This window comes from Drosophila arizonae, chromosome 4, assembly GCF_054131065.1.
Source record: "Drosophila arizonae isolate 15081-1271.41 chromosome 4, UAZ_ARI_1.0, whole genome shotgun sequence".
NCBI lineage: Eukaryota > Metazoa > Arthropoda > Insecta > Diptera > Drosophilidae > Drosophila > Drosophila arizonae.
The window spans coordinates 7,739,058-7,766,137 of NC_142924.1; the positions used below are offsets into that span (position 1 = coordinate 7,739,058).

General features: G+C 38.0%; 3 protein-coding genes and 1 long non-coding RNA gene across 7 annotated transcripts in view; 3 read left to right on the forward strand and 1 right to left on the reverse strand.

Moving 5' to 3' along the window:
• The first annotated feature begins 244 nt into the window (after positions 1 to 244).
• On the forward strand, positions 245 to 1,640 carry LOC149269061 (uncharacterized). The gene is made up of 3 exons (XR_016270014.1): positions 245 to 542; positions 649 to 715; positions 800 to 1,640. It is a non-coding gene; the product is annotated as an uncharacterized LOC149269061 (long non-coding RNA).
• A 25-nt stretch (positions 1,641 to 1,665) lies between these two features.
• Positions 1,666 to 10,945, reverse strand: anchor (integral membrane protein GPR155 homolog anchor). 4 transcript variants are annotated; one of them, XM_018006093.2, is made up of 13 exons: positions 10,788 to 10,945; positions 10,186 to 10,512; positions 5,301 to 5,590; positions 4,753 to 5,233; positions 4,520 to 4,685; positions 4,216 to 4,455; positions 3,959 to 4,150; positions 3,743 to 3,896; positions 3,464 to 3,556; positions 3,080 to 3,401; positions 2,655 to 3,020; positions 2,466 to 2,591; positions 1,666 to 2,406 (listed from the first exon to the last, which is right to left on the reverse strand). In XM_018006093.2, the coding sequence occupies exons 2-13, from the start codon at positions 10,362 to 10,364 to the stop codon at positions 2,205 to 2,207; spliced, it is 2,811 nt and encodes a 936-aa protein (XP_017861582.1). In that variant the 5' UTR covers positions 10,365 to 10,512; positions 10,788 to 10,945; the 3' UTR covers positions 1,666 to 2,204. The 4 variants fall into 4 exon arrangements, with proteins under 4 accessions (XP_017861582.1, XP_089324560.1, XP_089324561.1 ...); XM_089468434.1 differs by having other exon boundaries at positions 3,080 to 3,416; positions 3,488 to 3,556; positions 10,186 to 10,863; XM_089468435.1 differs by having other exon boundaries at positions 3,488 to 3,556; positions 10,186 to 10,862.
• Positions 10,946 to 11,381: 436 nt separating this feature from the next.
• On the forward strand, positions 11,382 to 12,547 carry Vps60 (vacuolar protein sorting 60). Its single transcript, XM_018006108.2, has 4 exons — positions 11,382 to 11,561; positions 11,621 to 11,772; positions 11,836 to 12,232; positions 12,299 to 12,547. The coding sequence occupies exons 1-4, from the start codon at positions 11,493 to 11,495 to the stop codon at positions 12,359 to 12,361; spliced, it is 681 nt and encodes a 226-aa protein (XP_017861597.1). The 5' UTR covers positions 11,382 to 11,492; the 3' UTR covers positions 12,362 to 12,547.
• Positions 12,548 to 12,868: 321 nt separating this feature from the next.
• Eip74EF (Ecdysone-induced protein E74) overlaps positions 12,869 to 27,080 on the forward strand; it is a 56,129-nt gene continuing 41,917 nt past the window's right edge. Inside the window, exon 1 of the mRNA XM_089467471.1 lies at positions 12,869 to 13,578. The gene's annotated coding sequence lies outside the window, so the exon portion shown is untranslated. The remainder of the gene's footprint in view (positions 13,579 to 27,080) is intronic.

Below are 27,080 nucleotides of genomic sequence, written 5' to 3' on the forward strand. Positions count from 1 at the left end.
AATTGTATTTGGCCTGCAAATAAGATATATATAGCTCCACATTCTTTCCACTGACTCCGTAGTGCCTGCAAGTTTTGATGAAATATTTGTGCAGTGTCCCATGTTATATAGGGAATGATTTGAGGAATATTAAAGAAAACTGTACATATAAAACATGATTATAAATATGTAATTTTTTTTTTAAAGAAAACCTATTATAATTTATTCTTTTCTCAGTAGCTCTCTACTTCTTTTCTATTTTCTTTTTACTTTACTTACTGCTTTACTCATTTAATTATTCATAGTCAGCAACTATGAAGAATTATATACTAAATCGAATCAGTTCTACGAACTTGAAAAAAATTGTTATTTACAAAGGTCCAGAAATCAGGTTGATGGAATCGTGAAACAAGTGCTCAAGTAGAATACAGTTGATAATTAGTAAAATTAGATAATTTTTTGTATACTTCTCAATATTTGGTAAATTGGAAAAATCTTTCCATTATAAAAGACCAAATATAGCTGCCCCGTTATACACTTTCCTATCTGCGCGAAATGTCAAGGTCAATGCAATTTTTATTTTTATATGTTTATTTAGTTCGTTTTTTGTTAACTTATCTTATTTGCTTTAAGTTGTCATTAAAGTTAACGAGCTTGCAATCTTCGCAGCTGATAACACACTCGCTCGAGCAACATTTTTTGGGGTAGTCCCAATTGCATGAGCTATGCATGATAAGTAAATATATGTGTGCATATGAATGCATACACATGTGAATACATATACATTCAGACATATGTAAATGCGTTCATAATTTTCTAGTTAGATGTCGATGCTGTCCCAAGAATTGTGCAGCTCGGCAAGCTTGAGGAAACTTGAAGTGGGTGCTGCTCGGTCATGCATCAATGTCTTACAACTGGCTGGCTGGCTGGCTGGCTGGGTGGGTGCCTGACTGCAGTTGTTTATGCCGAGTGCATACTGTGACGTGAATTGCATACGAAGTGCAGTCCATTCAAACGGAAGCTGCGCCAACAATTGGCCGTAGGCGCAGAGCCACCCAGTGGCTGCACAGTGGTTCACATATTTGCAGGCAACTATTTAGCATAACAAACAAATAAGAATGTTTATTGTATTGGCACCTTAAAAAGGCACGCAGCCAAAATTAAAAACAAAACATATAAAACAAAGAAGCAGTCAACAAGTAAAAAAAAGATTACCAAGTTTTAAATATCAAAACATTGAGACATCATCCGCGGCATTTTAATGGCTCAATAAGTCGTCTCTCTCTCTCTCTGTCTATCTGTCTCTCGGCTCACAATTAACATTTTATCAATAGAGGCTCCCAAAACGTAGCGCTCGTTCCATTAAAACGGGCCGGAATTAGTCAATTGGAATTACAAACACGAAAATTGTTCAACGCGTGCAAAGCCAAAAGCGAAATGAAACAAAAACAACAAGAAAATAAATTTAAAATTATAGAGCCCACAAGATGTTGATATAACTATAGATAAACAGACTGTAGCTATACACACACATATATATGTATATATATGTATAAGTATGTATAAGTAAAATGCAAATGACTTAAATAAAACCGAAGCTGAAATCGAAAGAATTTTAAAAACGAATGCGACACAATTGCATTTGTAATTTGTTTTCGATGTGTATATATATAGTAGATATATATATATATATATATAAATTTATTGATGCGTATGTATTTAGCATACAAGATAGGATATAGGCATTTGCTTTTAGTTATAGCTCGATATGGGCATTCACACACGTTTTATGCACAGTTGCTTGTGACAGAAGCTTCGTTGAATTTGCAAATTTGATTAATTATAAGTATATATAGTATATATTTGCTAAATTATTGCACTATAGCTTGAGCTTTTGCTCCTAAATAAACTAACTACTTATTGTATAAACAAATGTGTCAAAGCATATTTATAGTTTGTATAAATAGACAATAAACATTTTCCCTATGCAAAGGCATAAACACCCACTCACGCACACACGCACACACACACACGGATACACACACACTAATCGATGGCTGTCTATAGTGGTATGTACGTGTGTGTGTGTCTGTGTCTGTGTGCGCGTGCGTATGTGTGATGTGCATACCCGCTAGCGTACAATCACAGCACACGAATAACACGATTCTCACTTAATCATAACAGAAACGAACTTAACATTTGGCGTCGTTGCATTCTCATGTCGTTTAGATGCGACTGCAGAAGTTGTAAAGCAATTGCTTATCCTCGAAATGATAAACGTTGTTAATGTGTCGCAGTACACGACCGTCGACCAGATGTCGTGCATAATGCACAGCCTCAATGCGATCCTTCGAGAGGCCCACCTCGATGAGCCAGCTAACGAATTCGCTGCCATAGAATACCTTGCGGTAAACACGAATGCGCCATCTGTCGGGGAATAGCAGCAATTGTATAAACATAGTCAAGCAATAACCCAGAGAACTCACCGTCTATCCTTGGCAATGTCCTTCTTGCAGTTCTCCAAGTGATGATTGCGAAACTGCTCGCATATCTGCTTTGTCTCCGGCCGTAGAGTGGACCAGTGAGGTAGACTGACGACATTGGCGCCATACCTAAAATGGAATTGCATCAATATACCAATACTACTTCAGTTCAATATTCAACTAAATACTAACCAGAGTTTACGCCAGAATTTGATCAGTGGCATTAGCAGCTCGCCTGTGTCGCTTATAAACACAGCGAGCACAATTAATCCCTGGCCAAAGTTGAGGAACGCATCTAGGAAACTTAGCTCCAAATAGATGCCCGACATACCCTCCATGACCAGCGTCCAAATGGACACGGCCAGGCCGACAAACATGGAGCAGAGCAGTATGATCAATAGAATGGTATGCTTCAGTGTCTGATGCTCATCGGAATCGCTCGTATGCTCCAATGGCTCCAGACCACTGCGCGTCTGCTCCTCATACCGTTCAATGATATTCTGACAGCTCTGGCGCGAGGTGCTCGGACCGCAGTTGTACGCACTGCTGCACATGTGGCTACAATAAAGGAAATGTTCAATTAACCACTCTAGCCTACAGATCAAGTCTATGCCTACGATTCTGTTGTTGGGGCACTATCAATCTTATCCAAATCCTTCATCACATTGCGCTGCCGGCTGCGATTTAGTAGATCTTCTATATCCATGACCACAGTGGATGCTGTTGTGGGCGTGGTTGCCGTCGAGGTGGAGCAACAGTTGCCATTGCCGGAGCCACAGCCACCATTCGCCCTGATCTCGGGCACAACAGTTGTGGTGATCATTTCATCATCGTCGGACGAGGAGGAATACGAAGTTGTGCGCAAGCTCTGCCGCAAGGGCGAACGATCTGCATTGGCCAACAAATTGGCCGTTGATACAGTTGAATGCAAATCGGATGCTGTAGATAATGGAGCTGATTAACTCGTTGGTAATTATGGTATTGTGATAGCAAAAGCATACCCGAATCCGGATTGGATAACTCACGCGAATAGGTCAGGTACTTTTCATAGCGCTTCTTATAACGTTGATGCAGCACGAGACAGCCCACAGTAACTGTAAAATTTGATTCAATTAGATTTATGATAGCAAAACTCTGCTGCTTATCTTAAGTTTTAGAATCAGATTGAAAACTTTGAATGCATCATTGTAAGCTTGTTTGGCAAGCTGTCATAACGCGTCAAATATGCAAATTTCTCATCAGTTTTCTATTGAACTGAAGTCGTTGAAGCTCCTACGCACCTATGAAGCACATCACGAGCAGAAAGACTGCAATAGCTGCCTGGGCATTGCCATATTGAAAGCTGGGATTCTGTTTCTCACTAGGCATGGATTTGGAATCGAAGGCGATTAGCAGACCAGAGATAAGAGCCGGCACGCCCCAAGCAAAGACGAGCTGCGCAGATATAAAGAAGTCAATGAGGGAGAGCACATTTCACTTATATTTAAACAGCTCACCATATAGGGCCACAGTTTGAGCACAAAGCACAAGCTGCGACACTGCAAGAAGAGCAGCGTTATGGCCAGTATAGCTGTCCATAAGCGCGAGCTGTAGGTGCCTATATTGAACAAAAAGAACTGCAGGTACAGAGGCCAGCGCTCCACGTGATCCAGCTTCGACCAGAGTATGACGCCAATGCAGCACATGAGCTGATAAAAGCGAAAACCAGTTGTTAAATATGTAAACTATTATTCAAGTTTAACACAGTTTGCACCTGTGAGAGCACTAGGCAAGCTGTTATGCGTTGCGGCATGCGCTTAAAGCGCTTCGTCACTATCAGCAGCGCGAGCATCCAGCAACAGGCGGCGGCGCCTGCCACGCTGATGTCAAAGGAGAAGGCATCCAGCTCGTGTAAATAGTCCAAGGGTTTTAGATTCGTCAGCGATATCATCTTGGCGGATATAAACATAAGCGGCGCCGAGATGAACGTGCACAAGACCATGCTGCGAGCGATCTATAAAATATGTAAAAATGTCAATTAAACATATAATTGTATGTATATCATTTGTTATGCTAACCAGTTCCACTTCCACATTGTATTGGGTAGCAATGACAAAGGCGCCCGGCGCCGCAGGAAAGGTGCCATAGAGAAAGCCAAAGGTGCTCAGCTCCGTGGTATCATTGAAGTTCTCGCCGGCCTGAATAATGTTCACAGTTTGGCGACAGACCAAAGGCAATACCAAACTGAAGGGGAAAAGAAGGAAAAGATATGTTAGGCATATCCAATTACTCTATTTAAGCAACAGCTTACATCTTAACCAGAATGAGCACACTTGGCAGCAGCAGACCCATGCCCATTGTCTTGCGTTCCGTTCCGGTGCCGCCGCCCAAAATCTTGAGGCCCAACAAAAACAAAGCCGTGGCCGAGAAACTCTGTCCGAACACCCGCAGCACGCTAGCCACCACTTCGGGCAGTCCTTTGGGAAAGAGGAAGCCAGCTGCCACGCCCAGCAGTGTCATCAGCAGCAAAGGATTGAAGAATAACGACTTGATGGTATTCCACACGAGTATCGTATGCTCGCCCAGGCAACGGCGCTGCTTGCTAAGCTGCTCAGCGGGACAGGTTTCCGGGCAGAGGGGCGGATTACGGCTAACCTCCTTCTTGCTGTTGATAATCTTGCTAATCTCCAAGAGAACCAAGCCAATGGGATTGAGAATGGCCAGCGAAATGGGCGCCATTAGGTACAAATACGAAGCATACTCCGGGTGGACATCTTTATAAAGAGCCATAACTAAAAGCAAGCAAAGATTAAATAGAGACTAGAGAGAGAGAGAGAGAGAGAGGGATCTTTGTCTTACCTATGGGATATCCAATGGCAAAATCGTTGCTCTGCGTGCAGAAGATGGCCATTAGACCGGCACGCGCATAGTTCAAAGGTCGCGCCACGAGCAGACAAATGACCAATACGGCAAAGAAGACAATTGCCTTCGATATGAGCATGGCCAGCAGAAAGGTCCAGTTCACGGCTCTCCAATTGAGCTCGACGAGTGAGAGAAAGATGAGCGACGGCAGGGCGAAGGTGCCCACAAATGTGGCCAATCCTTTGGTTTCCGCATTGCTGATGATCTTAAAGCGTCCCGCTATATAGCTGAGAAGAGAAAAGAGATGGGGAATAATTAGTGATTATAGCAATGATAATAAATGATGAATGGAAATTAAATAAATGTATTAATGATTATATGTTGACTGACTGGGAGATACCCTATTTCTATAGCTCTAGAATTTTTCTATACATTTATATATACGATATTTATCAAATTAAATCATGTAGAGTCAACTTATTGAATATCAGTTTAGGTGAGGAGGTATCCTAATGATCTTAAAAACATTATATACTTTAGACAAATTTTTTTTATCAGGTTCCATACAATATTTTCTGGTCTTCACATTTGTTTATCACTTAGAAAATGATATAAATTATGTATTTGTACTGAACATTGGGCTGGTATATATATTTCAAATTTCAAGAATCTTTTGTGGTTTACGAGATCAACTTAACTAACTTATGTCTCCTTGTCTGCCCGTTTGCATTTCTGCCTTTACCATATATTTCAATGAAATCAATATACCCATTTAGCTATAATCAATTAGTGTAGGGTGTAAAGAAAAGGCAATAATAAAAAGATTTAACTTTAGATTGAGCCACACCTCTTTAATAATATTAAATGTGCGTGCATTTAAATATATATATAATATATAAATAAAGTATATACGCGGAACTTTCAAACATTTACATATATAAACAAGCCAACACGCAACAACAAACTGAACAATATTAATATTATTAATAATAAAAACAAAACAAAAGGTGTAAAGACCAGTTTTGCATTTCAAAATCTTGTGAATGTTGCACTCAATTTGTTCCGCCCAACGAAAAACTCCCCAGACATATATTATATATAAACATATATAACTGGAGTACTTCCCCACACACCACAAAAAAAAACCTGAGCTACTTCGCTGACCTCAACAACAATAAAAAAATGTCTGCTTGGTGCGTGATTGCGATTTATAGCAGCTCAATAAATGATTTCCCTCATGTTGTCTGCTTGATATTTAACTAAAGTACATAAAATATATGTAATTCACCTGTCTTGTCACCTGTGTGCTGTAAGACAGAACTTTTTGCTGCTGCAATCAGCAAAGATTTGTTTAAACGAAACAAGCTTGACTGCAGTTAATCAATCAAAGGAAAGCTGTATAAATATAGATATTTAACTTTACGCTCTCCTGATTTTTTGTTAATTTTAAGAAGGAATAAAGTTTGTTAATATATAACAAACACAGATGTCGTGAAACAACGAGTGTTCTAGAAACAGGTGAAGGTAGTTTAATGAATAAATTTCCAAACGTATGCAGTGAAACCTGACTAATTGGAAAAGTTTACGTTTAACAATTTACAGTCAGTTATATATAGGAAAAATGTCTATATATGTATGTATATCCTCTATCTACTGATAACAAATATTTAAAACAAAAACAGTATACCCTATTAACCCACCCAATTAACAATGGGTATGCATAGTTGTAACTATATCTCATACATCTAACTATAATAACAACCATTTGAAATTAAATTAGCTGTTGTTCCAATTTCTAGATATGTTCTATTATCAAGTGTTCACGTTTTTGGAAGAATTCCGTTTTGCCTTTTCTATTAACAGTTGTGCCGCGTTTGTTGTTGTTGCTTGTTATTCATTGTATTTTTCGTGTGTTTGTTGTATAAACAAGTGTCAAAGCTGGCAAATGAGCTGGTAATGAATGGAAACATTCCGCTAACTTTTATAGACTTATAGAGCTTAACAAAAAGAGCTTCGCTTTTCAGATTACAATAAATACAATTGCATTCAATATTTCGGCAGAAGAGCTTGTGATATTTGCCTCTCATAGCAAGTCACGTGCCTAGTTTCTAGATAAAACAAAAGCTGACTAATGAAGAAACTATCTCAACATTTTGAATTCTTGCTCTATATATTTAGTTAAACATAGAACAGCTGTTACGTTGATAACTATTTTTAGTACGAAATGTTTCATTTGTAGGGTCACATTTAAGGCATTTCAGGTATTTCCATTGCCAGTTATTAGATGCGATTGAAATCCATGTGAACAATTAGTTAACATTGCATAATTTGATTATTAGTATTTAAACTAAGGCAATTAAAGCTCAATTATAATTTGCTGTTATGCTTCGATCTTGCAATGTTATAAAATAGAATTATAAATTATTACAATTATTGTCATTGTTGTTGTTGATCAAACAGTAGCAGCTACGACGTACCGAGCTGTTGTCTATAAGGCACTCGCGTGCATCACCTATCTATCGGCACTTAAACCCGCTTAGCATGCATCTAAGCTAGCACTTGAAACATTGTAGTGTCTGTATTATCATAGGTACAGTGGGCATACGAGTTTTCGGTAATACTATAGTGGGCATTCATATAAGGATTGATATGTAATGCATAACCATCTAAAAGTATTTTCAATTTATCAACAATTATTACTGACTTTGCATTTATTAATATTTATTATTTTTGACTATTTATTACTAATTTATTGAATCATACTTTATTATGTATTGCTTATTATTCATTCATGTTAATTACATTGTAATAAATCCATATTTTTTAAAATTTTTTTTATTTACTTAATAGCTATCTTCATTTATTAATATTTTCATTATTTACTGTCTACTATATAGTTTATATTATTTTTATTTTCATCACATAGTTACAAACATATTTGGAAATCACTTTATTTGCCTTCCTCTCTTTCTTATTGATAGCAAACGCTTTGAATTCATTAAAATAATCAGCTAAATTCAATATGAAAGCTAGTCCAAGACAAAGGCAAAAACATAAACTTACTTTCTCTTATCAGTCTCGCAAATAAGTTTATCAATTTCAAAGTATTTCTTATCTGTAAAGCCCAACTGTTAATTAGAATCAATATTATACATATGCATAGCTATATATATATATATAAATAGTTAATAAAACAGCTGGCTAGCGATAATCTATTTAAATATATATGTGGAAATAGAAAAATTATTGAAAAGTTCAACAAACAATTATTGTAGTTAAGCTAGAATAATCTATGTTCGAATACTTATCAGCTGAGCTTGTGAATAAATTCTGAATTGAATGTATCATGACAATTTAAGAACTTCTCTGCAATCGAGTTACCACTGTATGTCTATACGTATGCATACAGTTTAAGCAAATATATGCATGTATAACGTATAGGGTATATAGCCAGTATACGTAATTGCATTGTCAGTCGATTTTCGATTGCATAATTGTTAGACGATTGCATCAATCGATTTTGATCAATTTTGCTTACAGTGAATATTGCAAGGTCATTTGTAATTGTCTATATGTCCACACACACACTTATATATCCTATATAGGCATACACATTGTTTATTTATCTATCGCACTCACTAAACGTTTTACTTTCGCTTATTGTAATTTACTAATTGAACGCAAATATTTTGAAATTGCCTTTGGCAAAGCGCGAAATTTAAACTAGTATTAAAGTTTTTCTGTTGTTATTGTTGCACATTTTTAATTGTTGTTTATTTGCATATGGCTATATCTAAGATTGTATTTGAATAGTGCACGATTGGCAATTGGAAACGCTTCACGCTTCTGTGCGTCCAAAAATTTGCAACAATTTATGGCCCACTTTTCCAGTGACATTTAATTGTTCTTATAAAAAAAAAAAAAAAATAGCAAATAAATATAACTTGAATAAAATGAATGAATTAACATCTACTAAAAATACACAAATATTTATATAAATCTACACTGCAAACATTAATCAATTCAATTCGCTGATTCATTTTGGTATGCTAACTATGCACGGAAAGGGAATATTCCCACGCCTTAAGCCAACGACCCGCATGACTAAGGGGAAAATATGCGGAATAAAACGTTTAAAAAAACCCACAGAAATTATGAATTTTAATAATAATAAGGAATGTATTTACAATTAAATATTTATATTGAATTAAAAATATGCTTAAACAAGCTAATCTAATTTGTTCAATCAGCTTGAAGATTCTCTTAAAATACATGAAAGCTTTAGAAGAGCAAGGTCAAGCATTTTGGCACATATCTAATAAAGAGCACAAAACGAAAGAGAGAAAGTAAACGCTTTGAGCACATTGTCTAACGCTTACTGTCTAGAAGAGAAATACACTTTAATTGATAGTGGACGCAATAAACCTTTTCTGGATAGCCAATTAATTTAGTGTTTCTTGAGTAATTTAATGAGCAAAATATTTGTTTATATTTATTACGTTAAATAAAAGTAATATTAAAATTTGTATATCATATATAAATAATCTACTTTACCTAGCCAAAATCATTTCACCAGTAAAAATAACAATAGATTAGGACACTGTTAATGCCTCTCTTGTTGCTGTTAGTTCAAGGAAATTAAAAATTGGCATTTATATATGTATGAATCGGAACCGGTCATTGAACGAGCGCGTGACAAACCAGATCACAATATCGAACTGCACAAACTAACACGTACAACGAGACAATAACAAAAACAACAGTAGTTAACTGTTAATGTTGTGGGAAGCGCCCACGCAACATTCAGTCAAGGGTCAAGGTACACAAAGTTTTGCAAATGTCAACCAAATGTGCGTGGGTCAAGTGTATTAGCCCAACTTACCCGCATATAATAATACCAAAACATTGCACCAAAGCCGGATAGAAGTTGTCCATGGAGACGCCATCCTCAACGTGTGGCGTAGCAGTGCTGCCGCTGTCGACGTCGCTGTTGATCAAAGCAGTCTCTGTCGCGTCTACAGCGCTGTCCCTTAATGCTTTATAATACATGGAGCTATCCATAATGCTGTTGGCAACTTCGTTCACTGGCTTACAGCAGCTTGCAACATGGTTGGGTAGGCGTGGCAGCACTTTTAAACCAATTGACGCAGCGGCTGTGACGTCAATGGAACCCGCACGCTATGCGACGCCTCTGTGGCACTGGCTGTGGCTGTGCAAATATTGAATTTTCACAAAATTGAATTAACAATACTAACACAAACACACATATATATACATATATAGCATATGCGACAATTATTTTATAACGCAATTCACAGCGTTCTTGTGGGTTTATCTAGTATATATTAGATTTTTAGCACAATTTGCAGCTTTCATTTTTACGCGGTTAAAAACAGCAATTAAACGTTTCTGTCGTGCTGCACTTCTCGCATTTTCAATGCATTTTTCACTTCTCCCGCTCTCCGACAGACAAACTTCGCTTACAGAAAATAATGCTGGAAGCTGCAGCAATCCGCTTTTATAGTAAAATTGCCTCGCAATATGTTCGCTCAAACGATTCACAACGCTGAGCGAACCAATGAACTCTTTGCTCTCTTGTGGTTCATTTTAATTTGAGCGGTGCTGTGCATCTAAATCGTTTCGTTATGCATTTGCTTGCTTAAATTCAGTTATCTGACCATTTATTTACTAATGAAACCCTATTGAATATAGAATGGAATTTTAAATAGTTTAATTTGAAACTATTGTATCTCCTCTTTCAATTGAACAACAATGCCCATCTCTATCACATAACTGTTGTGTATACCTAGCGATGGCAACGAATCCCAATCGTTATTCAAAAATATACATATACATAACAAGTGGTTTCATTTGATGCTAATAACAGGTGGTTTAATTAATCATAGTTACTTATAGAGGAAGTATGCAGCATAGGTATAATTTAAGAAATCTAACGAATCATGATTATTTAAAAAAATTATATATTTTAATTCTTGTACATTGTTACTTTTCAGGGCTGACGCAAACTACCGATAAACTGTTGCATTCGATACACAAGTATCGATAGTATTATACTCAGCTGTTTATATTACGTGGGAAGAAGAAGAAAAATTAGTCATCAAACAAAATTCAACGCAAAATTGTTAAATATTCATTAAATTTTTTACAGAAGCTTACGCAGAGCACAAAATGAATCGACTTTTTGGACGTGGAAAGCCCAAGGAGCCCGGCCCAAGTCTAAATGACTGTATTAGTGGAGTAAGTAACTGTGTATCTATAAATATGAATAAAAAAAAGCCTAATCAGCATTTTCATAGGTGGACGCTCGAGCAGCCAACATTGAAGAAAAGATTGCGAAATTGGAGACGGAGCTGCGTAAATATCGTGAACAAATGAGCAAAATGCGAGAATCCCCAGCCAAGAACTCCGTTAAACAAAGAGCGCTGCGTGTGCTCAAACAAAAGAAGGCGTAAGGCGTAATAAACTATGGCCGGGTTATTTTTGTACTCATTTTTATCTGTGCTTATTTTAGCTATGAGCAACAAGCTGAATCTCTGCGCAATCAATCCTTCAATATGGAACAAGCCAACTATGCTGCCCAATCGCTCAAGGATACTCAAGCCACAGTGGCCGCCATGAAGGATGGTGTGAAGCAAATGAAGACGGAGTATAAGAAAATTAATATCGATCAAATTGAGGACATGCACGACGATATGGCGGACATGCTGGAGCAGGCTGACGAGGTGCAAGAGGCCATGGGACGCACCTATGGAATGCCCGAGGTGGACGACGATGATCTGCAGGCAGAGCTTGATGCATTGGGTGATGAAATGGCTTTGGATGATGACTCCAGCTACTTAGATGATGTTGTCAAGGCGCCCGAAGCGCCAGACAGAGAGCCAGGCGCCGATAGCGTTAAACCGGGCAAGGTAACAAAATGTCACAAAAATAGTTAAATTACATTAATACTAATGCAAGTTTGTTCTCCGTTGCAGAGCACCATTGAAACGGATGAATTTGGTCTGCCTAAGATTCCAACGTCCCTGAAGACAACATAAAAGCTGTTTTCTTATACATATATGTTCATATTAAAATTTAGAGGAAAAAAGATAAACAACCACGTTTCCATTTTCAGTTATTAATTACAAAAAATCGTTTAAGTTTATTTACACAATGCTATTATTTTTTGTATGCATTTCCGTTATGTTTTGAAAGTAAGCCTAATAAAAGGATTTGTACACCAACTCGCTCTTTTGCTGCGCTCTCTTAAGGCTGCATTTCATTTATCATGGGCGCACGCTCTCTTAAGTGCAAATAAGTCAAACAGCTCACACTTTTGCCGACTGTCTCTCTCACTCGCACTCACGCGCATACGCTCAGCGAGCGTGCTCACAAATACCAGCACAGCGACGTGCATGAAGGTAACTGAGCTTTGAAGTTCAGAGCATGAACTTGAGCGGCCGCGCGCGTGTCTCTGCCGCTGTGAATGTTTTCATATACATGTGCACATGCTTGTGGCTGTGTTTGTTGTGTGTCTCATTGCACTGCTGTGTGCAAAAATAACGCGTTCGCTTGCGTTTAGTCTTCATCTGACTGCTGTAACGGACGGTCGCAAAAATTCGAACTGAACAACACAGTCGATCACAGCAGCAGCAGCAACAGCTACAAATCTTGAAAAACCTTCGCTTATCCAAAACAAATCAAATCAAACGCAAAAACAAAGTAAAATAAAAAAAAGTCGCTATTGTAATTATAATTGCCACTCCCCCGCGGACAATCGAATCCTCGTAATGAAGTGCATCAAAATGCCTTACAAGTGAAACAACAAATCTGTATCTATCGCATATAGTGCGTGAGCGCGCGCGTGTGTGTGTGTGTGTGCGTGTGTGTGTCAAAGCTGATTCTGATACGGAATCAGCATTAGTATCTGCTGCATTCACTGCCAAAATGCCGAGCAAATTGGGAATTGGCAAAAGTCTTGTGTAATTGTATTTTGACCCACCCGCCACCCAACCACCCACCCAACAAGCAACAACAGCGGCCGCGATCCCTCACAGTGCCTAAAAGTGTTTTTGCCTTTGTTGTTGTTGCTGTTAATGTAGATTTTACATACACAAAATATACGCAATATTTACAATCGTTTCAATGCAAATATTTGCCCAGCAGCCATTTTCTGCTGCGAAGTAAAGTGCAACTGTTTTTAATCAAACTACAAACTGATGCAACGGTAAACATAATGGATATACGCCAAATTGGATTACTATTATTGCAAATGGTAAGTAATTGAAGACATTGCGCATACGCAGCGTGCAACGATCTAGAATATACTTAACTAATCGAAAACAGAGTTGCATTATCGATAAATAGCTAGAGTTAAAGTCGAGTAGGAGACAGAGAGTAGCAAAGAGTGAGAGATGGAGAAGGCAGGAGATTTGGGGGTGGCTTTTGTGAACAAGTGCAAAAATGCAGGAAGCAAATCGCAATAGACAAACGCAAAAAAAGCTTTCTATGCTCACATTTCGTCATCGCATCTGTGAGTTTGTATATGTGTGTGCATGAAAGTTCAGGAAAAAATATCAGCAAATGCTAATTGATATATGTATGTGTGCATGTGTATAGTTACATACATATGCACATTAAAATGCAACGGTGAACGGAATGAGTCAACTAATATAAAGAAAAAGAAGGAGAATTAGCCTGGGATATTATTAACAAATATCCCTCTCACTCACTCATGTGGGCAATTACTTGAAAGGAAATTTAGCAAACAGGGAGGAAATTTTAAATTTCAGAATAGGAAATTTAAATGGAGGTTATTTCATAAAAACGAAAGTAATTTCGTTAATGCTCAGTTCTAGCCATTATTTTAACGATGATTCATTGCTTTTTTGTCGAATATCGAAAAATTTTGCAATCTGTTAACGTACATATGGACTATATTCTGCTGCTTCTTCCAATTCTTTATTTTCGACTACTGTTCAATTTGAACGTTTCTTTGCAACTGCTCGAATTACAGCGTTGGTCTTGGAGTCACAGCAAGAGCAATGTCCCACTTTTTCGGCTTCGAATATTACAATTTACCAATAATTAAAATTCGAGACAAAAGAAGCACTATAAAAAAAATCTGCTAGCAACAGCGTAAATATTTTGGTAGTTTTAGTTTTTTTTTATTTATTTATTTATTTTGTTTTTATGCTTATATCGATTAAGTTTTGTTTTTGGCCAATAAATATTGGCTATGCAAATGATGGGTGCGACCTTCGACACAGAAAGAAAGAGCTAATTAATTAAGTTATCGGTTTGATTATCAATCAAGCAGCTGAGACTTAGATATAACAAAATCGAATTTTTATAACTGCGATACATATACAATATGTATTTGTGATCTAGGCAATAGTAAGGAAATTGTTGTAATCTTGACTACTATCTCATGCTGGCCATGAATTGTAAACGCTACTTGTTTCTACTAAAATTATTCTATTTACAGCTGTCACTTATATTTAATAGTGGCATTATATTTATTTTACTAATTTTTAATTTAAATTGTCCATCTAGATTTATACAACTAATCTACCATATCTAATTCTCATACCATCTTCACCCAGCTCCCCTTAAAATTCTTACATTACTCGTGTGCCGCCCAATCACATTCTACACACATGTCAAAGAATTCACCACGAAAAAGGAATTGACGAAAAAAAGCACTGACCAACCTCACAATCGATGCGAACATTTATTTGCCCGCCTTCCCCAAGCAGAAAAAGTAAAATCCATCAAAAATTGAAATGAGACTTGGCAAAGGGCACTGTGAGAGCTTTTTTCGCCGTTTGTTTTGATTGTAACGATTGCCACTAGCCGATAAGGGTCGACTGCTTGTCCTGTTTCAACTTAAATTCTGCTGCTCTTCCACTCTCCCGCTCTGACCTCTCTTTAATCAATTAGCGCCTTAGCCTATGGCTGCTTTTGATTTCGGTTTTAGTTTCGTTGCTCTTCTAATGCTCTAGCATAAGAGAGAGCGAGTGTGATCTAAACGTTTACAAAGGCAATGAACGCGAGCGCGCATTTTGCGTTGCCTTTGTGTGCGCCTGTGTATGTGTGTGTGTGTGTGTTCGCAAACACGCTGCTGTAAAGCTTTTGGCGTTTTCTTCCGATAACGGGCACACACACAGACATACCACTACGTCTGTATGTGTGCCTCGCGTCAGTTCGCGTCAGTTTTTCCTCCCCGGTGTCGCATGACCCTGGCCTGCTATTGAAGCTAGACACATTCGGAGGCCAATATAAAGCGCAACCATTCAAAATATATACTAAGCGCATGTTGCCGCCGATGTCGGCAGCAAATGCACATGTGCATACACGCACACAAATACACTTGAGCATGTGTGTGTGCCTGTTAGTGCATAGTGCAAAACCTTTTTGCAGTTGTAATTGTGCGAGCATTCGATACTTTTCTTATTATTGCATGTTGTTATTGTTGTTTTTGTTTTTGCTATGTCTATGTATGAGCTGAGGGCGGCGATACATTCATTGCAGCAATTGGAAAGCTGGAAGCAAGTGCAAGTGCAAGTGCGTTTGCACATGTACTAAAAGCTAAGTACAGGGAAATATTGCTAAAGAGAATTGCGAGAGATTTGTTTGCTATATTGATTGAAGGACGAAAAGGAAAATACGAGAAGAAATAGAAAAATTCAGTTTGTTTTCTATAGATCTTGATTGAAGGACAAGAAGGAAAATACTAGAAAAATTCCTATAATTAGTTTAAAATGACTGTATGCCATAGATCTTGATTGAATGATAAAAAAGAAAATACCAGACAAGTAGAAATTAGTTAGCAAAATGGGGAAAAAAAGTTTAGGGAAAATCGAAATATTAGGAACTTTTAAGACAGCATCAGAAGATTATTGAAATGAACTCAAATAGAGCTGAATAACAAAAGCCTACAAAAATAGGGGGAACTTTTCGTTAGGCGACCTTTCACTGTGTATGAAATCAAATATCAAAATGGAATTGAAATATGCATAGTTATTTACGCATGTGCAGATTTTATGAATTTTTATTGATGTTGGCTATTAGTGATAATTCCCCTTTTGTTTAAAAATGAAAACCCGTTTCGGATAAGAAGAAACAGACAAACATCGAAAGAGAAACAGAATTTGCAGGGTCTCGAATTTTTTGATATAAGTATATATTTTAGCTGAAGTGAAACATGTATTTCTGTTGGTCATTGATAATCGTAGAATCGTAGAGATAATGGCACTCGAGAGGTAATTCCTCAGGCAAATAGCCACAGCTGTTTGTTACCCTGTCTAAAGCACACAACGCTGCGTATACTTGATAAAGGGCAACCTTACAAATTATTACGCATACGCAACGTGTGTAGAAGCGTGTTAGAAGCCAGCGGCCTTCAGAGCTTCAGGCAGATGTATACGAAAACTAGTTCTAAAATTAATGAATATGTATTATATACTACACATATGTATGTATGTGTATATGTAGGTAAGTTATTAAAAGTCATAGCAGACGCATCAAGTTAAAGTCGTTGAGAGTCACGTTTTTGGTTTTGTTGTAGGTCTGCGACCGTTAATTTTTCCATTTACAACGTTCTCTCATATGTTGTGTTTATTTTGTTTGCTGCTAAAAGGTTCACGTCCAACAACAAAATTATGAGAGGAAAAACAGAGAAGCACATACTGCTAACTCAACGTAAAACTGCGAATCGCTTTTCAATTTTGATATCGTTTCGGTTTTCGTTTCTTTTTTTTTTTTTTTTGAAGCTGCTGCCCCCACTGTACAACAACAAAAGCAACAACACAGGCAACTCAACTCCACATTCGGCACATTGAGGTTCAAGGTAGTAACGAAACGGCGCTCGACAAGGCCAAGTGCAAACCGTGGCGTGTCTCAAGCTCTCGGCTGTTGATTATGCATGCTTTAGACACACACATGAAAATGTGCACAGATATATAACTGAATAATTATTTTTATATACACATAAATAAATATGTATTTAGGCCCATAAAAGACAACAAGTGGCATAGCACGTGCTTTAATACTTTACATAGCAGCCCAAAATAGACAGCTTTGAAAATACCCCATAATTTCCCAATATTTAATGACCTTTTCCCAGTAGTTCCCAAAGTGCAAAATAATTTTTAAAAAATTCTCAAATTTGCAGCAAAATAAATTTAGTGGCTAGTAGTTGTATATACTATATTACCAAAATATTTAAATTAATTCGCTTCGATGGCTAAAAATCTCAAAACGAATAAAAAGGCTAATAAAACTGTCTGAAATCAATAAATACCCTGTAAACAGTAGCAGCTTTGTCAAGGCAGCAACTTAAGACAAAATCAAATGAGCGGCATAAAATTAACAGCTACTAAATTGCCCTACATAAATTAATTCCCAAAAAATTCCTTGAAGAGTAAAAGTTCTCTAGTTGCAACTGCCAGTCACAGAAAATGTCCAATATTCAAGGGAAATAAAACTGAACACAAGTTCTTTAAACACGACTTGAGGCGCAATAAAATTTTGTCTTTTTTGCTTTTTCTCTTTTTGGTGACTATTTGTTATGACACTTAGCGACGAATTTGGCAAATCAAATAATTTGTAGATCAGGTTAAACTGTAAGTGAAGGTTAAAAATCAAATGAACTGCATAAACTTAGCCAATTGCTGCAAATTTAGTCGAAAATAAATTAATTCGGCATATCGACAAAAAGCTTTAACAGTAGTTCTTGAGTCGCAGTCGGCAGCTAAAGACGACAGCAAAATCAAATTCACATTCAAATTCACGTTCAGTTTCGGTTTCAGCAAATGCCAGCAAGTCACACACCAACACACACACATGTTCACTCGGCGTGAGTAGCCGAAAAAATCATGACCTTCCGCAATGCCAGCAGCAACAGTTGCCGTTCGCCCTCTGTCGCTCTACCTCGCTCGCTTGCTCACACTGCGGCTGTGCCTTCGTGAGCGACGCTTTTGGTGAGCGCCGTGGCTAGCTTTTTTGGCAATGCGTGAGCGCGTACACACACAGACACATATATACGCACACAGTCATACAGCAAAGAGTGCGCTGCTCGAAAATAAGGCCAAGGTTACTCACCTTGATTAAGACCGTATGAACGAACCGAACTAAAGCATAAAGAAACGTAGAGTAGAAGTCGCTGGACAGGCCAAACAGAAGTCGGCAGCAACAGCCGCGGCAACAGCAGCCGCGGCAGCAGCAGCAGCAGGGCTTTTCGCTCTACTCTTCTTATTTTATTAATGCTTGTTGTTGCTGTCGCTGTTGCCGCTGCTTAATGACCTTGCCCAAAAAGCTTCGAGCATAATAATTAACAACAACTCAAACTGGAGGCTAACTAAGCCGTAGAATAAAGCAACGAAAACGAAACCGAAATTGATGGCTGCTTTGTTATTGTAGTTGCTATTCTTGCTGTGTGGCTGTCCCTGTCTCTCTCTCTGTCGCGCCTGCTCCTCTGCTCCCACCACCGACGGAAGCGTCGCACAGCATTGACAGAGTTCAACGCCAGGATCAGTGTCATTGCTTTACCGCTGCGACGGTGACGGCGGCGTCTGCGGCTGCGTCAGCGTGCATTGACGCGGCCAACTGTGAGTGCGAGTACGTTCACTCGAACTTCATGCCCAAAATTCTGTCCTCTCGCTCTATCTGTCTCTGTCTCCCTCATGCTAAATGGAATGCGCCAGCAGTTATTTTTGTTCTGTAATAATCTAGAAATAAAATATAAATTTAATGTGATACGTTCATATATACATTACATATAATAATTAATTAAATTCATTTCAATTTGATGTGAAATTAAATTTTAAAAATTCATTTACTTTTACTCGAAGCATCTGTCGCATAGAACTGTAAATTGCCGCTTACCGTTTGAGTAGCACTGCAACGCATGTCAAACTGCTACACGCGCCGCATTTAATGCCGCCCCAAGGCTTTTATAGTTTGAGCTGCATTGATCAAATCGCGCGCCTATCTCAATAGCCCCCAAATGCGGCAGCGCCTATAGCGAACTATTATCGCACACACGCACACTACTACTCAAACAACTACAACTACAACTACAACTAAACAACAACAGTCACAACAACAAAACAAATTTAGCCTTAGTTGAGGTCTTGCCATGCACCTCGAAATCGCAAATGCAATAACAATAAAAACTAACATCCAATGCACATGCAAAAATGCAACAGCAATAGCAAGTCAGAGCAGTACAGCAAGAGCAAAACAACTCCCGCGCTTTTGTTTTAGTGTTTGTATTTGTGTTTGTATGATATCAGAGCGAGAGTGAGCATGGTGTGAGCATGGAGAGCTGCAGCTCATGCTGTTTCTCTTTTGGTACTACTACACACGCACACAATGCTATATTTAGTTCAATGAAATTGCGCTTCTGCAGCTCTTTGCCACGTTTTCTCTTATATCAAAAGCACAGCTCTCTTGACTGGCGCGTGCTCTCACTTGCTCTCGCTCTCTGTGTTGCCTTGTTTTTGTTTTGCTGGCTGGCAGCTAGTGCAATGACTACGCTGCGAACGACTCGGACTCGCTAATGATGTTGCCGTTGCTGCTCTGCGAATGATGATGATGATGGTTATCGAAGGTCTTTCACCCGAACTCGGTCATTGGCGTACATTTGTGTGCTGCTGCTGCTGCTGCGGCTGCGGCTGGTGGTGCTGCCTTTGCCTGCTGCTGCTGCTGCTGCGCTGTCTCAGCTGACGCTGCTGCTCGCAAATCCAGAGCTTTTCAAAGTGTACATGTCGCAATTTCTTAAGAAAGTTCAATTACCCCAAACAATCAGATTTACTGTCTGTTTTTTGATGCATACACTCGACGTCAGCGTCGACGGCGACGCAGAAGCTGGCTGCGACGCTGTTCGTTCATTTGCTTCATGCGCTGCTCTGTTACTACATTTTGTTATTGTTGCTGCCTCCGCTGCCGCTGCCGTTGCCTCTACGGCTGCTGCTGTTGCAGTTTTCTAATGTTGCCTGGCATGTTGGGCATGGGCATGGTTGGAGGCTTGAGGCTCAGCCAGTTTTATGGCCCTGTCCAGAGTGCGGGGCATCTTCAAATGTTTGCTGCACGCGACTCCCTGCTGTTGCTGCTGCTGCGCTGCTGCGGCTGTTGTTGTTGTTGTTGTTTTTGTTGCTGCTGATGATGTTTATTTGCGGCGCGCTGCATTCAATGTGAAATTTCGTTTGTTTTATGTCCTGCAGCATAGACATTTGCATTCGCTTTTAGTTTTACATATATTTTTTAGGCCTTTTTGGGCTAATCGAAATGACAATCGAAATGGCGGCGAATTCATAATCTCAGCGAGAGCAGAGCGCGCACACTTTCGCTTTGTGTGAAAGAGATGGGTAAAGAGGCGAGGCAGGGGGTGGCTGTGCTGTGAACTTTGAACCTAGAGAATTTGAATTAAATTTACTTTGATAGTTATACCTAAAGAAAAACTACACAAAAATATTTATAAAATTATAGATATGTAAAAATAAAAACACATATATGCAAATAATAATACAAGTATGATAAGAAAATATAATTTTATATGTTTTTTGTTATTAAATGTACAAACATATTTTTTATTTATATATTTTTGTATATTTTAAAATATTTCTTTAATTTATTTCTTAACTTTTATATTATTTTATAGTTTTTAATTTTATTTGTACGAGTATATAGTTAATTTTTCTCAACTTTTTTGCTCGGCTCTTTTTCTCAAAGCTCGCTTAAATTTCATTTATGCCGCTGTAATTTTGTACCTTTATTTTCTTTTACATCAATTTCAAGTTTAGCCGAAAATATTGCAAATGTTTGCCACCTCCTCCTTTACGTCCTCCTACTCCTACTTACCCTTCCGCCCCTCTCCCTCTCTCTTTCACTTGCTCACACTCCCTCTTCCAACTGCTGCTGCTCTTGTTGCAGTTGCTTCCATCGACAGTTGCAACTTTCAAACAAGTTTAGTACTTTCAGCCTCAGCTCAGCTTCAGCCTCAGTCGCAGCCTTAGCCGCAGCTCCGTCTCCAGCTTCGAGCTTTGACTGCATCGTTAGCCTGGCCACTGGCCAAGTGCATTGTATTTGTATCCGGGGCGGCCGTCGCGCTGCCTGCTGCCCTCAGCCCGCTGCTCAGTTTTGTCAGACGCCTCGACCGCCAGGAATTTGAGTGCAATTGCAAGTCTGTTGTCTCTTGTCTGTTGTCTGTTTCGTTTTTGATTTATATACCATCATTTATTATTAATATTTTTATTATTATTGGCCGCCGAAAGCTTTCGTTATATATATTATTTTCATATTTTGGATTATTCATATTTTTTATTGCTGTCAATAGGAAAACTTGCTTGAGTTGCACTAAAAAAAGTGAAAACTGTGCATGCAAATCGCTGAATATGAAATGCATAAATTGCACTCAAAAATTGAGTCATTCGGATTGAGTTGCCGCTGCACATTTTTGTTTTGTTTGTATCGCTTTTTGTTTTATTTTTCGCTCTGCTTTTTGTTTTTGTTTTGGTTTTTTTTTTTTTTGGGGTGCATTAAACGGCAAATTGTTTCGTGGGATCAACACACACACAGACGCAGAAAGTGCGTTGATCTCATGACGCAGCTGCAGCGTCAGCGCTAGCAGCAAGCAGCGAGCAGAGAGGCTTTTATTTAAGTTTACAAAAGTGAATGAATTGCTGACTCTACGCAGCGCTTGCTGCTCGCTGCTCTCTGCTTGCGTAGGCGTAAGCGTAAGCGTAACAACGGCTGGCCCTGTGCTCCACGTTGCGTGCGGCAGGGAAATAGCTCAATATGAGTAACAATTAATAAATAATTAATTAGTCAGGCCATCAGCCGTTTGAGTCATTGCCAAAATTCGGGCAAGCAGTTCAATCTGCGGCACAAGGCTGTAACACTCACTCACTCATTCACTCCACATCGCATCACTTCACCTCACTTCATTTCGCTTTACACTCATTTCACTTCACTCAACGCGAAAGCAAAAGCAAAACAAAAATTTGCCAGCCGTTGCCGTTGCCGTTGGATTTTTGTTGCTCTTCGCTGCGCCGCCGCCTCACAATGCATTTGTATGCTGCTGCCGCTGCCGCTGCTGCTGCTGCTGCTGCGTTGTTGTTGCTGTCATGAAAGGAGCGCGGAGTGCGAATGCGCATCGTAAGTTGTGGGCGCACGGCGAATTGCCGCTGGTGCAGCTTACGCAGCAGCGTCAATTGTTGTTGGCTTTTGTTTCATATTTCGGCAAAAGTTTCCTTGGTCATTAAACTCTTTTTTAATGCAACGACCTTCCATGCGATCGACGGCACGAATATCAATTGGTGTACTTGTTGCTGTTGTTGTTGTTGCTCTTGCTGTTGTTTTATTTGGAAGAAGTTCATCGCGTTATTGAAATTAAATTCGCCGTGGGCTAGGTTATTATGTTAGTGCCTTGAAAGTGAGCAGTGAACCTGAGTGACAACGCACACTCATACAGCCGTGTGTGTATGCAGAGCGACAGGTTGAAGGTTCACATATTGAACTTTTTAAAGCATGGTCAAACTAAAACTAGTATTGAAAACATTCATACTCCAAATACAGTTAAATACATTCTATTTTTGAGAGATAGGCTAATTGACATTGCCAATTAACTCATTCACAATAACTTTTAGTTTTTAAATCATTTCACATTGAAAAGTAAAATTTGCAACAAAAGCAGCAAAAGCAAAATCTTACGGTATTTGCACTTTTTATTTAACAATGCAGCAGTAGCAGCGGCGGCGGCAGCGGTTGCCCCGTTGAATGAAATCAGCGCCTAACATAAGAGAGTGAGCGTAAGAGAGTGTGCCTCAAGCGAATGCGCTTACCCATACACACGCAAACAGCGACGCTCAATAAAGCTCAACACACTGACAGCTAGAGAGTGAGAGGGAGTGAGAGGGAGTGAGAGCGAGAGAGAGTGAGAGCGACTGCAGTTGCGAGTGCAGCCATTTCAAGTGATCTCAGAGCATGTGTGTCTGGTTGTATGTGTATGTGTGCTTTACTGTAAATATTTTTTGCACTGCATTTTGCCGGCGCGCTTTTCAAAGTTTTCGTCTAACGCAATGGTGTCTGTGTATCCATGTGTGTGTATGTGTAGTCTATCTGCGCATGTGTGTAAGCGCGACTAACTTGTTTCTCTTGTTGTTATTGTTGTTGCATTCGACTTTTCAATGAGTCAATCCTTGAAATGTTGACTTCCTGATACGCATATGACTATTGAACAAGTTTGCTTTGTTAGATTTTTTGAAGGTTGCGTATTTTATACACATACACGTATGCATATACAGTGTGTATATATGTATGTGTGTAGTGGCTGACAGACATAGAAACATATATTTTGTAGTTAGATATACATATGTATGCCTTTTGCTTTTGCTTTTGCCTTTTGCTTTTTTCTTCTTTCTGTTTGTGTCTAAGGTTAGTAGCGCTTGACTATTCTGTTTTTATAGCATTATGTATTTTATTTTGAATTTACAGTTTAGCTACAACAATAACAGCAGCAACAACAACAGCTTGTGCGACACTTAAGATTTTGTCTATGTATGTTCTTTTGTTTCTCTATTATAGTTATGCATATGTACGTATGTATGTATGTACATATGTATGTGTCTTTATTTTTCTGTCTGTCTGTCTTTATGTATGTATGTTTATATATATTCATATGCGTATGTTTGCACGCATGCACATCTATATGTATGTAAGTGTATTTATGTATGTTTGAATGTGCATGTTTAGCTTACATATGATAGGATCATAGTGCATATGTCTGTATATATGACTGGATCCATGTATGTGTGTATGAATATATGCATATTTGCCTATATACATAAATACATATGTACATACATATGCACTGACTATGTCTGTAAGTATGCATTCATATACATACATACACATCTGTCAGTCTGCCTGTTTTTGTATTGTATCACAATTCTTATGACAACCAAAAAGAAGAAGAATAAGAAATAAATTTTCCATTTAACATCTGAATTTATGGTTATTTCATTAATTAAATTTATTAAAATGCAAGTTGCGCTGAGCTCTTTGTTACTATTTTGTTTTCACATTCGTCTTCGTCTTCGTTCGCATCTTCCATCTTCTTCTTCATGTTAGTTTTATAACTTTTCAGCTGTCATCTTTCAAATTAAACCAAAATAAACATATTCTTAGTCTAAGTCTTAATCTCAGTCAACACAAATTCCTCGCCGAAGGTTAATTATAACATATTTAGTTTAGCTAAGAGGAATCTAATTTATAAGAAAACGCAATAACAACTGAATAAAGCTTTTATTAAAATTTATTTTTAATGGCGACATAAGGAATACTAGATTCTACTGTAATGCATATATTAGGCTTCTTAAATTTAATACAAAAGAATTATCAATTTGGAATAAATTTGATGTAAGACAAATTTAAAGGTATTTTTCTATATTTTTGTTTATCGATTATTATAATAAATATCTGAAATGGTTCACGGCTTTTTTTTAAACACAGTTATTTATTTCCATGCTCTAGTTTATTGGATTTTTAACCTTCATCATTTTGTTTTTCTGAAAAATCTATAAAATTTCTTAGATATATTTGATACCCTAGACCTAGACATAGCAAGCTGTTAAATCAATTAGCTCAGTATGGCGTCAAGATTATCCACAAGTCTATTAATTATTGTTAATTTATTTTGTTTTTGGTTTTTCTTGTTAATAATTCGATTACAAATTAACCGTTAAGTGGCATAGCGTAGCAAAGAAATTGTCTGTCAAATGATTTAAGAGAGGCTGCTCTCTTATAGGCTTAGCTTGAATGTGTAAGTATGAGTGTGTGTGTTTGTGCTTAGGTGCGTGTAACAACAAGCATTGGCTGTGCCCTTGTAACAGCAACAACAAAAACACCCTGTTAAGGCATTATTAGTGGGCATTAGCGACTCAAGGGTCTGTTGTCTAGACTAAGGCAGGGAAGGGGGCCGGGTTTGGGCTCGACCTTAAACTTGAATCGAACAGAACAGAAGGTTACAACAGCAACAAAGACAACAAAAAGTAAAAAAAAAAACAAAAACAAAATCAACCTGCCATGCAAGTTGTATTTTGTTGCTGTTGTTGTTGCGGTTAGACGAAAAGCGAATAACGAAAAGCTAGAGAAAATCATTTCGAGGAAGGTTACGAATTTTAGACCATTTGCTAAAATTGTATATAAGTATATAAATAAATTATGTATAAATATATATAAAAGTGTTGATATATGCATATAGATAATAAATAATTTATATAAATTTGATTAGCTGTAACATTTAAGTGTTAAATAGTTGACAACGATCAAAAGCTTTGAATTAAGTCAAAAAAAAAAAAAGACGGCGTTTATATAAATTAATAAAATTTGATCAAAACGATCGAAAAAAATATTTTGAACTACAGAATGGCCTGTAAAAATATTAATTTTAATGATGACCAAATCTATACCAACAATAATTAATTTCTTACAGGGTATCATTGAGTAGTAATATAAATTTTGTGATCTATTTGGTATGCAACTTAATCAATCGAGCATATCTAAAAGAATCTTACACAGTTTGTCTACAGTACTAATAAAAATATTGACGCAGCATGCAAATACCCTGTAGATTTAAACACCTCTTGGGCTTGCGAGAATATTTTATCTATATCTGCACACGATACTATTTACCCAGTATGCAGTTAACTCGAAGGTCGTAGGGTATCCGCATAGTTGTATAGAGTTAAAATTCTAATTGGTAAGCATGGGGAATCTAACTCTATGTCTTTTTGCCAACCAACTATTTTGCATAGTAAGATAAGAGAATTGTAGACAAAAACTATTTAAATGACCTTGAAACATCTGCAACACACCTGAGTAATAAACTTGAATTCGAAATTCTAACAGCTCAACAAATATGTATATCCGAATTAAACTTTTATCAAAACAGAGTCGGAAGTAGAATGCTGCAAAAGCTTAGCTAAACCAGCAGCAGCAGCAGTAGCAGCAGCTGGAACCCCAACAAACATTATGGTAGCAAAAAATGCGATCTTGAGCGGAACATAAATAATATTTTGTTCAATGAAAAACAATTCTTAACGTGTTGTTGTTATTGTTGTCGCAAAGGCACGAGTCGTCTATGTTCTTCACGCACATAAACATATATACAATTAGACATACGTACATTCACGCACGCACACACTCACGCGCATGGAGCTGCATACAAATTATAAACCGAAAGCTTTTATTTTTATACAATTTTATACGTAGCCATGACAGTGTGAGAAGGTCACGATGCACACACAATCTATAATACAAGCAAGCAAGCACAACATCACGAACACACACACATACACATATGCATAGTATATGCGTACAACTACACTGGCAAAAAGCTAACAGTCATAGCAAAAAGTAAGAGCAGGCAAAACATATTTACGCAGTAAATGAGCAACAACAATGTAGACAAAGCCAAAGACGCCGGCGCTTTAGCACCAGACATACACTCTCTCCCTCTCGTTCTCTGTGTCTGTGTTCCTCCCCCTTCGCAAGCGCCCACGCAGCGTGCCTGATCCGCTCAACTCTTTGCACCTTGTTGTCGCAAAGCCCCCGAAGAGCGCAAGTTAAACGCATCTTTTGTGTTTCAACTATTTGCGTAGCTTTTCGTTGCTGTTGCTGGTGCTGACTAGACAATAAAAATAAAAGCTCATTCTCGAGTTGCGGAGTGAGTGCAGCCGAAAGCTTTAGCCGAGCATGTACATAAATATAACA